The sequence below is a fragment of the Cottoperca gobio genome, chromosome 6 (assembly GCF_900634415.1).
Source record: "Cottoperca gobio chromosome 6, fCotGob3.1, whole genome shotgun sequence".
Lineage (NCBI taxonomy): Eukaryota > Metazoa > Chordata > Actinopteri > Perciformes > Bovichtidae > Cottoperca > Cottoperca gobio.
Window position 1 is genome coordinate 26,875,306 of NC_041360.1, and position 12,807 is coordinate 26,888,112.

The following is a 12,807-nucleotide window of genomic DNA, read 5'->3' on the forward strand; positions in this document are numbered from 1 at the left end:
TGTTTGTCACTTACTGACTCAATAATCTAAGAAATAGACCAACATGTTGATCATTTGGATAAAATGAAAGAGTTTTGAGTGTTTGTGGTAACAGAGCCTCGATATGTCCGACCGTTAAACACCAAGTTCAACTCAACTCTGCAGTTTGGACAAACGACTGTCTGAAAAATACTGAACTTTATTGATTTTTGAATAACAACAGCTCTACAGACATGGCTTGAAGTGTCACACTTTATTTACAAAAATACTGAGAACCAAACAGCCGAGGGCGAGGAAGCGTGATGACGAAACAAGTGTTTGCTTTTCTTTATTTTATTCCTATTGAGTGGCAGCTAAAGGCTCCTGGTTGCATGTTTCAGGACGTGGGTTGATAACCGCAGCGTACACCTCGGCGTTACTGGCTTCTTCCGAGCTACGACCTTCGCCACCGTGTGCGTTGTTGGTTCAGGTGCGTGTCCGAGACGATCGCAGTTTGGTTTCTGAGACGCTTTACTTCCTGCGGCGGGCGGCTCCCTTCTTGCTGCTGTGATACGGAGACACAAACAAAAGACAGAAACACGTCAGACATGTGGAGAGTTTGTAAATGCCACCAGAAATACGACCAGGAAACTGCAGGAGGATATTTTGCATCATACCGTATGCCGACGATTAGCACGTTTCCCTTTAGATAATATACTTTTACAAAAGATGACGTTGGATTATGTTTGATATTTATCTGATCGTGCACAACGTCTGGTTAGCTAACGTAGCTAACGACTAGTTCCTGAATAATTAGCATTTCCCTGCAACAGTCAATTTAAAAAGTAACTGAACAATGAAAATGTATTTAAATTTAATGGAACGCAATAAAGTTTACAAGCCGTGAAATAATGGAAATCAATTTAAATAAAACTTTGGGGTTTGGAGCTACATGCAGAAGGACACAAATGCAATTCAAGAGTCAGACGTCACAAACTCGTGCAGCACTTACCTGCACAAACTGAATCACTACTGAGAGCTACAGCCAAGTAACTTATACACACACACACACACACACACACACACACACACACACACACACACACACACACACACCGAAGAGTTTGACTCCATTTCATTTAATTTAAGGTTATTTAACGTATGTATGGAAGCTCAGAAGGGTCAGTGTTAAATTAAATATTCTATATTTTGTCCTCTACAAACATCTTTTTAATTTTTGTGAGAAAAACATCTTTGTTTCTCGCTTTGAGAACAGATATCGCTTTGTTATAAAAATAAAAATGTCCTCTTATAAATTAAAATTTAGCAATGTTGTCAAATGTTAAATGTTTTATGGAAATATTAAATTATTAAAAAAATGCAATTAAATAGGTAAAAATCATGTAAATAAATGATCATCAACATTTTTAATAAATATTATTAAAATAAATGACTCCTTCTAACCAATAACTTTCAATAACTAACTGTTGTTGAGTTAAAGCAAATAACTAAAGCTGTGTTGCCTCATTTAAAGAAAACAATGTGAATTTAACTGATAAACTTTTCAGATGTCACTTCTGGAGACAAACTCTTCAGTTTCCTTGTCTCGTGGTGCGTCGTGTCGTCTCCCGGCCAGCGGGGGGCGCTGTGCTTCTCACTGCTTCATGCTAACATGCAGCGAGCCTGAACGTTCCTGCTGCTCAGCTGTACTTACAATTTACTGAGCTCTTCCACTCTCTTACGCAGGGTGGTAACCTGGAGGGAATCAGAGAGTCCGCCAAACAATATCAACAACAGCAACAAGTCGGCGCTACAGTCTGAGAAATCAGAGTTCACGAGCAGGAAGCTGAACGTGCTCATTACTCAGCGTTCACATACCTGAGCAACACTCTTCTTCTGTTCCTTACTTTTAAAGATATTAACTTTTTTTAAACATAACATTTTCTTTTTTTTTTCAAAAGAAGGGAACATTATCAAATATATATATATATATATATATATATATATATATATATAAAATACAGGAATTATTTCTAGCTAAAATGCACTTTAAAAATCATGATTTGATAAATAAAAAGTAAATATATATATATATAATTATAAATGCATCTATTGTAATGTCTTATTGCTTTAAAAAGGTAATTAATTTAATCAATTAAACCAGCCTTTAATATGTACATATATATCATGTAGAGGCTATGTTTATATTGTTATAATACTGGATATCTGTAAGTATGCATACATAATATAAACATTTTTAAATCTCAACATACAGAAATGTTCAATTATAACCAGATATTCAAAGATAGAGAGATAAAATACTATTTATTAATAATAATATTTAATTGCATGTTTCAATACAAGGTGGCAGAAATGTGAGTATAATTAAATAATATATATATATAATTTAATTTTTAATCTAAATATCCAGTATAGTAAGTCTATCTAAAGTATATTTCAAAATAAAAGCCTTATTCTTTTAAGAAATAGCACCCAGTAGAAATACTTTACCACCCTGTAAACATTGTATCTGCACATCACAGTGTAAAGACGGGGGTCCGGGGGGGGGTCTCACCTCGTACTTCTGCCTCTTCAGTCGCTCCATGTGGTCGAACTTCTCAGACTCCAGCTGAGTCATCCATTCATGCAGCTCACCGATCTTATCCCTGCAGGAGACACAGCGGCACGCTGACGTGAGTCTAATCAATCGCATCCCTTCAAACAACAACTTTTATGTAAACAAATTAAAAATATATACGATACATTAATATATATATTAATATAATATGAATCTGAATAAATATTTGTTGTTATGGTCAGGACGGATGTTTGTTAAAAGATTTAAATAACATTAATATATAATATTTTTATAGCAGTTTCAGGAAGTTTCTGTCAGATAACAAGAGTTTAAAAATAAAATTAAAATAATAACACTTTGAGTTTTGTTCACGCAAAAGAAAAGTGCGCCTATAAATACAATTTATTATTTTATTATTATTATAAAATAAAAATCTGAATGCACAAAATCAACGTTGTTGTTAATCTTTGACTTTTATCAGACTGAGAAAAATAAATAAAATGAAATCCCTCCAGCATTTCGTTAATAATGAATCATTAAATGTTGTGTGTATCCCAATAAAAACAACATTATGTAAACAAACATCATTTAAAGGCTTCGAATTCACAACATTAAGAATCATTTGGTCGTTATGATCAGCTCTGATATTGCTTTTAATATTTCAATTGAATTAAACTTTAATGGGATGTGAAACAAAAACTAAGATCAGGAGTTAAATATTATTATGAATAAATAGTATTTCATAGCATTATTTGTTGACCTGTTTTGACTTCAGAGCATCTAAAGTTTGTTTCACGTGACGAGAGCAAAGCGTGCGTCGTACTTGAGCTTGTCTTCGTTCAGATGGTCGACGTTCAGCTGCTTGCGTCTGCCGGCCAGAATCTTCTTCTTCTTCTCTCTCTCAGTCTCTTTCTTTCCTCCTCTCTTCTGGTCAGCCTGGGGGGGGGGGGGGGGAGCATGAAAACATGATGTGCTTATATGATATGATGAAGTATCTAAAACGCAACAGAATCATATAATATTATATAATAACAGGAGACATTCTGCATAATAAGTACTTTTACTCTTTATACATTTTGCTGATAATATTTCTGTACTTTTAGTTTAAATTGAGGACTTTTACTTACAGGGGAATATATTCTACTTTTACTAAAGTAAAGGATCTTTAAAAGTAACAACCACATTTTAAAAACACTTGTTACAAGTAAAAGTATGAACAAAATGTATTTCTCTGTCAGACACGTGAAACTCATGGAGCGCTCATCTGACTCATTTTATATTCTGTTATATTATATAACACATTGTATTTAATAGGATCATTATAGTATTTATATTGTATTAAAACCTTTGTTTTTATAATTATTGGGATGCGATGTAATGAAATGCTTGAGTACCTTCATATTGTACACAGCAGGTGAGTAAAGTGCAGTGTGAGTGTGTACTCACCTTCTGCAGGTGGCTGCTGTAGTTGGAGCCCATGCTGGTCAGAGCAGACTTCTTCTTCGCCTCCTCTCCGGCCTTCTTCTCTGCGTCTCTCTCCTCCCTGATCCGCCTCTCCTCCTGGTTCACACAAACACAAGCAGAGTGAGACGTGCGCCAGAAACCCTCAGCAGGAAACTTGTGATTTAATGCAAACTGACAAACATTGGAGAATTAAAAAGTAGCATTTTCATTTTTAAATGATTATTTGCATTAAATAGAAATATGAGAATAAAAAATAATTGTACATCTTCATGGAAGAGTGTAGATACTTTATTTGTAATAATAATATAATCATAATAATTGCTTGTACTTTAATTATTTATTAACTGATAAACACAATAATATTAATAATAATAATCACAACAACAAAAATACAAGATAAATAATAATAATAAAAGAATAAAGAAAAGAAAAGAATAATAAAAAATAGCAATAATAATAAATAACACAACGATAAGAATACTAACAATAACAACATAAATAATAATAATAATAATAATCACACAAAAATAAATAGCAATAATAATAATAATAAATAATACAACAATATTAATAAAATAATAAATAAAATAATAATAATAATAACCACAGAAATAATACTTATTATTATTATTATAAAAAATAGCAATACTAATAAATAACACAACAATAAGACTACTACAATAAAAAGAAATGAAAAGAAAATAATAATAATAATAATAATAATAATAATAATAATAATAATAATAATAATAATAACATAAATAATAATCATAATAATAAAAAGCATCACTGAAAACTGAATCTTACAACTTAAACTTAGTTTTTATTATAAAGGATAACACACTTAGACTTAGAGAACAAGACTATTCTTCTTAGTTCTTGAACCGTGAGATATAAAATGATAATAATAATATTTTAATAGTCAAAGAAGAATAAAGATGAAAGCACGAACCTCACGCTTGGCCTGACGCTCCTTGTCCTTCTCAGAGCGGACCCTGTGCTGCTCGGTCCTCTCATTACGACGCTTCTCCTGCAGGACGAACACGGTGTTACAGCGCACACGCATTTCTTTTATACTTTGGTTTTATTCAGTTACGCTGTGTGTGTGTGGCAAGTGGCAGAACAAACTATAGCAATGAAAACGTTCTGAGAGTTTAAACGCTGACAGATATGGTTTGAAAAGAGTTTCTATTTCTTTTAGAAACGTTTTGACTTTTGGACTTTCAAACAACTTGTTGTTGGAAGTATTTGGATGAGTAAGTGTACACACATCGTCACACACGTTGATCTTCACAATGTGACCCACCATGATACATAACAGCTAGCGTGTGATCGGAGCGACAGCAGAAAACTGTTTCATCGAGAAGCGATTTACACTTTTTGTACGAATAAAAGAAACAAGATGTTAATCAGTGAGCTGGTTGGAGCAAGGCTACTGTTTCCCCCGTTTACAGTCTTTATGCTAAGCTAAACTAAGCTAAGCTAAGCTAAGCTAAGCTAACCGTAGACTCATTTAACGCTTGGCAACAAAATAGCTAAATAAATTTAGAATACCTTCATTATTTGAATAAACCTCCTCAAAAACAAGACTTAGTAACAATAAGTCATGTTTTTATGATACTAAGTCGTTATTTCCCAGAAAGTTTCTCATTTTAATCTTTTTTTTCATCACATTGGCAGAAATGATCTTCCGTATTTCCTCACTGTCGCATCATTTTGTGATATTTATACCGTCCTTTCTTTGTTTATCTACTGAGGATCTAATCCAGCTGTTTTGTATTTATTTAAATATTCATAATCTATTCCCCATCATCCGTGTGAAAGGTTTAAAGGACTCACAATCCTGTCCTTCAGGGCGATCAGCTCCTCTTCCTCCTTCTTCCTGCACTCAAAGTGAGCATCGATCAGACCCTGCAGCTCCGACAGATCCTTGTTCTGACGCTTCTTCTGGATGTCCTGCGGGACGAAGCACAAACAATGCTCAGCCCAACAGGAAACACTCAACACAAGTCCTTCACGTCGTCACTCCGGCTCCACTTACATCAAAGTCCACTTTCTCACCATCGGGGAGCTTTGGGGCGCTCGGCCTGCAGGAGAGAAAGTGTGCACGTGCAAAGACGTTCATTATAATGTTGTTTCAACACTTTTTAATTTATTTTTCAGCCAAACGTCTGGGATGGAAATGTCTACAGAAATCATTTGACGAGAAGGAAACTTACTTGAACTTTGGCTTCTCCTCTGCAGGTTAGGAAATGAAGAGGGGACAAGTACACGTCATGGGGTTAGAAACAAAGCAGACTTCTCAGGCATCACATGGATCAAACTCATAAAGCTCTTCAGGACATATTAGATTAAAGATTACAAAATGTAATCAGAGTTTAACTCGGGGTTAGAGCAACAGGTCAAACATACAACTTCACATCTCAAAAGAGAAGCTTTGTGGATGTCCGAGCACCGTGTGGCTGCGAGTGCACTTACTTCTCAAACTGCCTCATTTATCTTTAAAAAGTCACTTGAAGTTGTGACTTGTATGTTCCGCACCAACAATATAAGTCTTGTTTTTGTTTTTTTTGGCTTGACCCCAAAACCATTTTACACACGCAAGACATTTCCCCCGTTTCATTCTCCTGTTCAGATCCTGGCGGCTCCATGCCATGCAGACGACGAGTGGCATAGCAAGAGTTTAACGGTGGGTCACTGCGCAGTAAAGCTTGTGTTAGCATCTCATATTCTTTCACCCTTTTTCTCCACCAGTTGTTTGTATTATTCTCAGCTCAATAAGCTTTTTAAAATTGTGTCTTTGTCGTTCAGAATTTGGATTTTAAACTCTCAGTGCCAGTTGGGCGGCGCTCCTGGATTTCGACAGACAGATAAAAATAATTTGGACAGACATTTTGCAGGCGTTTCCCAGCAGAGTACAGACGTCAGACCTGGACACGGTGGTCCTCCCAAAACCAGAAAGACAGATTTCAGATTCATCAGAAGTTTTGCTTTTAAAAAATCAACATACCTTCCTCTTCAACAGCCTCTGCATGCAGCAAGCATCCGAAACATAAAGCAGAATAGACAACAGCGTTAGCTTCTGAGAGCAGCAAACAATCAGCTAAACACAGGAAACTATCAATGTCAATGTGGACGTTTCAATATCGTACATTCTCAAATAATAGCCGGGGGGTCAAATATCATATATTTACATTATCTGTACACGTAATACGACTTTCTCATGTGAGCGATTACAAATAAAAACTGGAAGTGATTGGGAAACATAGGGAGGATAAAATATGACAAAACATAAATACAAAGCAAAGTTTTAAAGCCTGTGATGTAAGAACGTTGTTCTGCAGTTTAAGGAACGAAAGGCCAATATTTGAGAATATACGTAAAGTCTTGTTTTGTTGCTCAACATTTCAACATTTAACTCTGGATTCACACGCTGTTTCAGAAGTCGGTGTAGATTTAGGCGGACATGTTGAATGCAACATGACAAAAAATGATTTATCAATAGATGTGAAGCTTCACAAGGCTTTAAATCAAACGTATGTCATTTTTCAACAAACAGCATGTGAATGCAACACTTACTTCCCACCAGCATGTGAGAGTAATATAAGCAGAAACATTTAGAAAAGATGACATCTGAGACGCCATCTTTTTCTCTTTTTTTAAGATTGAATTTACTTTATTTTTCATGCATCGCCCTAAAAGAAGCAGCTCAAAATAAAGCATTTATTTAATCTAATGTTCACATTCATCAGATATCAAAATAAGGAAAAATGCAACCATGTACGCCAAATACAAGTACAAGTACTCAGAGTACATGTGGTACGAACTATAAGTAGGGTTAGACTGATAAAAGAGGCCACTATTGTATTTTCCTTTAGAATTGATCCATCAGATATTGTCTGTATTTGCAGATATCTTTGTGCACTACTAACGGCAACATGTTAGCACGCAGTGTTTTTGGCTAAGTCGCTAATGAAGTTTCCAGGGTTTACTTCAGGACAAAACAAGTTTCTATTCTTGTTTGTTATTTTTCAGACGTTGTGAATCTAATATTCCCAGAATGGAAACTTTAAAAAAGATTTGTTCTGTAATATATGTGTTACTGTATTGTACTGTATGCTAACGTGTTGGCACGAACACAGATGCATGTAGCTAGCATGTACGTTTTCACTGTCCACTAAAGTTGTAGACGCCAATTTACCTCAGAATCAATCCCCTGAAACATGGTGATTAATGAAGGAATGAAGTAATGAATGCATTTTAAAACTTTTTAGCATTTTAGCAGCAGCAAGCTAAACGGGACAACAGCTTTCGTAGATATGTAGAAGGACTTCTTTATATCAACGTAAAGCTTTCATACACTAACTGTGAAATGCTTTGGCTTTTATCATCTGAACATATGTTTCTACTTCTATAAGACATCACATCCCAGCGTGCGCTCCTTTCAGTGAATCTTTGACTTAGTCCAGAGGTGAAAAGAAGGTAGCATTAGCATTAGCAAACATGGAGAACATGTGTGCGGATCAGGATTAGTGGGGTCTGTCTGGCTGGCTGCAGCCGTCGGAGCGCACCTGTCGCCTGGGAAAGGATGATAGAATACCCCCTTCCCCCCTCCATACCACATACCTTCAGACTCAGGCTCTGGTTCTGGTTCTGGTTCTGGCTCTGGTTCTACACTGGTTCTGGTTCTGGCTCTGGCTCTGGTTCTACCACTGGCTCTGGCTCTGGCTCTGGCTCAGGGGCCGCCTCAGGGGCCGCCTCAGGGGCCGCCTCAGGGGCCACCTCTACTTCCTCTACTACCTCCTCGGCTACAGCTACACAACATGCAGCGAGTCACCAGGGGAGAGGAAGGGCGGCGAGGGGGTTAATGGAAGCAGGAGGGAAAAGGGAGAGAGGGTCAGGTGGTGAGTAGATGAAGAAGGGTGGAGATGTGAGATATGAGGTTTCATTGCGGGGCAGTTTGGGGTGAACTGCCACCAGATGGCGCTAAAGCATGTGAGACAGCAAGCAGTTACAGGAGGTAAAAGGTCATCGATGGTCAGTCATTGATGGATGAAGTGTGATTGATTCTTGAAGATTCCTGCGCTGCAGCTCGAGAGGGCGAAGAAATAAAAGAGACACATTTCTATCCTGAAGCAATCGACTTATTCTGTGTCTTTTCATTGATCTCAGATGGCGTTAGTGTTAACCAGCATGCCACAAAAGAAGTTCCCGTGGAACCTCCGAACACACGTTTTAAAGAAAATGTCTGATAAATGCGTATTAATGGCATGAGACTCATCATCTGCAGGCTACGTCTTACCATCGTATTCTTTACGTCCATCCGAGAAAGAAAGGAGCAGAAGAACATTTTTAAAAGATCCCGTTTGTACCCATTTTTGATAGAATGTGTAATCAAAATGTGGGTACACTGGGGATCCATGCGCAGCAAACACACCACAGTCCTCCTGATCTGATCAGAGCTCACAGACCAGCTCAGGAGGACTGTGGAGCTGCAGATCGCCATGCAGAGCTGCAGGACGTGTTGACAACAGGTCAGAGCAGGTCTTTTAGAATTTGATCTCATTATTTCACACTGTCCTGATGTCATCATCGGCGCCTGCAACCACACAACAGCGGGAGGATAATATCTGAGCAGCTTAAAAGATAGTAGAGCATTGTTGCACAACTTGAATCTGGACGGAGTCAAGCCAAACCTGTAGACATATGGATTTGTCCAGTGCAAATAACTCTCTACAGGGGATGGAAAATCAGTTAGGCAAGATTCAGAAATAATTCAGAGTGGGAGTCTGGACCGGACCTGGACCTGATTTTAGGGATCTTATTATTTTAAACGAGGAAAAATGGTTGAACTTACCCTCGACCTGATCACTGCAAGACAGAAAGCAAAGACATTCTGATTTAGACTTAAAGTTAGTCAAAATATTCGCATGAAAACTCAAACTGGACCACGGATACAGTAGTTTGACGAAATAATCTTAATTCAAGGTCTTTTTCCAGAGCTTTCTACTGCAAAGATCATTTGGTCAAACTACTCACCACATGGGTTCAAACTTGTGAATGAGAATGTGACTTACAGTTCTTCGGTGTCAGACATGGTGACAATGGACTTTACAACCTAGAAGGCAAAAGAGAAGAGAGGAATTTAAAGTGTGCGAAGGAGCAGCCTGCTGTATTTATAGCTCGGGATTAAGTTGCAGAAGTCTTGAATATCTGCCTCCGACCCCTCCCTGCTGCCCGACACATATTTCAGCCCAAAGAATTCCTGGTGTAGATTAATTTAGAAAAGTTTTCTTCATCTTTATTAAACTGTTTTCCACCATCTTGTTTTTTAAAACCAGATTGATTATAATTAGCGTTAAAGCTTTGGTCTGAAATCGGACCCTCGGTCCTGAATCTGCTTCTCTGACGATAAGTGAGAAGGGAGCCACACTTAGATTTATGCCAACAACGTTTTTCAACTGCTGAGAGGATATTAATGTTTGGGGGGGGGGGGGGGGGGGTCGTGGTAAAGGTCGGCCCGCTGCCCTCTCCCATCACTCTGCATCTCTCCGACTCCAAAGTGTTAAACACTTTTTATCTTTAGAAAGACTTTTAACAGCTTCTGGCACATTCTGTCACATGTGGTGGAGCTCAGTCAAGAGATACTTTACTTTCTATTTTACTTGTACTTTTTACTTACTGCACTACATTCATCTGACATCTTACTTTGCATAATTAGATTATTAATTCACAATAATCCTCAAACCTTGATGTATTACTACAGATTAAACTACCCAGCAGTACATACAGTCATTACAAAGAGCTCCAGCTTCATCACATTAATGCATCAATAATCATAATGTTATTATTCTGCATGATGAGTGCTTTTACTTTGGTACTTTTAAGTAAGACTTTGAAGACTTTGAGTACTTTTACATTGTAGTATTCCTACTGTTAGTGAAGTCTGTGAGTACTTTGTGCACCGCTGCAGCTGTGATGGTCCAGACAGGAACGATAAACACACACGACCTACAGTTCTTCATAATTTAATCTATCAACGATTAGATGCCGGATTAGTTTCCCCGTTACTCTCATTAGCGCGAGGCCACCATGAATGCGTCTCGACATCACAACTATTTCCAACGGACAGCTGCACAGGTCCCAGATCCGGTTTCAGGAGACCGAAGCTGGAGATTGGGTTCCTTCCCCCGGACCACCACCCATAATCCCACACGTCATCTCCTTATCTGGCCGTCTAGCGCTCACATGGCTCCTTCAATCAATGTTTCCTGACGCTTCCCGCTGACTGCAGCCACTTTGCTCAGGAATTAAAATAAACCCTGCAAGGCAGCCGTGAAGGTTAAAGGGCTCATGCTGAGAGCTTCCTCGTATTTGCTCTTTGAATCTTGTAAATTCCAAACTCAGTTTTGTGTTTACACCATGATGTGATATTGTTCCCGTTGAGGTTCTTGGCTCCTGTTCCAAGATGTTTAAACGTTTATCCTCAAGCTATGTGCGCTTTAATGTACACACATGCCACGCCCCACTTAACAGCGTCACTAATGGACCAAACCAACAATATTAAACATCTAAGCCAAGAAAAAACCTGCATCCAAAAACAAAGTAGCAGCAATGTCCCCGACTTAACATTTCAAAATAACAACACCATTCATCGCCGCTGTCCTCGTGGTGTTACATAACTCATTAGTATCATCTTCTGTCTCCTGAAGCGGAAAGCTGCTTCAGAGGCTTTAAGCCTCCTGTAATCCTTCAGGTATGAACCTCCGCTGGGGACGCTGGACTCCAACCACACCAGCACAGAAACAACAACAAAGTCCTTTAAGACAACAGGATGTCCGGCACCAACGTCACAACTTTTAGACAAAGGAAAGTTCATATTTTAAACATCAGCTGAAGCTTTTACACGATCTCCAAATAATACATTTCTCCTATTTGGAGAACAACTCAGTTTTTCTGCTTCTCAGGCGAACAACTGCAGTCAAACACAAACTGGATCTTCGCCGCTGAGCTCACCCCTGACCCCGGCAGCAGTCTCTACTAGTCGTGGCAGTGATTTTAACACATGTGGACTCAGCTGGGTGATGTTTGGGGGACTTTGCACCTGAGCTTCCTCTTCACCACTCACACACTCACTCACTCACTCACTCTTTATCCATCTTACCTCAGAAAAGCTGAAAGAAGGGAACCCCCGGCTGACCGAAACAGGCTGTAAGGTTCTGCAAACTTACCGCGCTGATTATGTCCTTCTGTTATAGTGACACACGATCCGCTCGGCCTCCCCATTGGCCGAAGAGACGGCCTGGAGGCGAGGCCGGGGCCTCGGGGTGGGGCAGGGTCCATGACTCCGGTGCCCCCCCCCCACCACTGGCACTCAATAAGGAGATGGAAGGGTCGCATGCTAAGGTGGGAGGCTCAAGTTTGGAGAAGGGGGCAGCCAAGGTTGCTATTCTGGGGGCAGCTGCATTAGGCAAGCAAATTTCATCTGCGACCAAGAGGAGGACGTCAGAAACGCGAGGCAGGTGGTGATCCTGAACCTCTTAAAGACGTCTCACAGAAACATAACGTCAGTCAAAGGAAGACAAGAACCGGAATTATTAGTCTTTCTAAGCAGTAAATCCATCGCGTTGATCCATCTCGTGCATCTTGTGCAAGAACCAACAAGAACCAGCCAAACATCACTGCATATACATTAAATCATGCAATAACTACATTAAATCACAACTGAGACTCCACACAAACAACATCCTCCAGCGATGCAGCTGCAGCTCTTTAGTTTAGGACACGTGGAAGAAGAAATGAGAAGA

General features: G+C 38.8%; 1 protein-coding gene across 1 annotated transcript; it reads right to left on the reverse strand.

Moving 5' to 3' along the window:
* Positions 1 to 211: 211 nt before the first annotated feature.
* On the reverse strand, positions 212 to 12,035 carry LOC115009631 (troponin T, fast skeletal muscle isoforms-like). Its single transcript, XM_029433768.1, is given in 14 exon segments — positions 212 to 523; positions 1,673 to 1,713; positions 2,534 to 2,624; positions 3,360 to 3,472; positions 3,983 to 4,096; positions 4,953 to 5,030; positions 5,840 to 5,956; positions 6,042 to 6,087; positions 6,220 to 6,238; positions 8,627 to 8,674; positions 8,677 to 8,814; positions 9,858 to 9,871; positions 10,078 to 10,118; positions 12,017 to 12,035. Coding segments are annotated over 13 exon segments (873 nt in total). The 5' UTR covers positions 10,098 to 10,118; positions 12,017 to 12,035; the 3' UTR covers positions 212 to 489.
* Between the last annotated feature and the right edge of the window lie 772 nt (positions 12,036 to 12,807).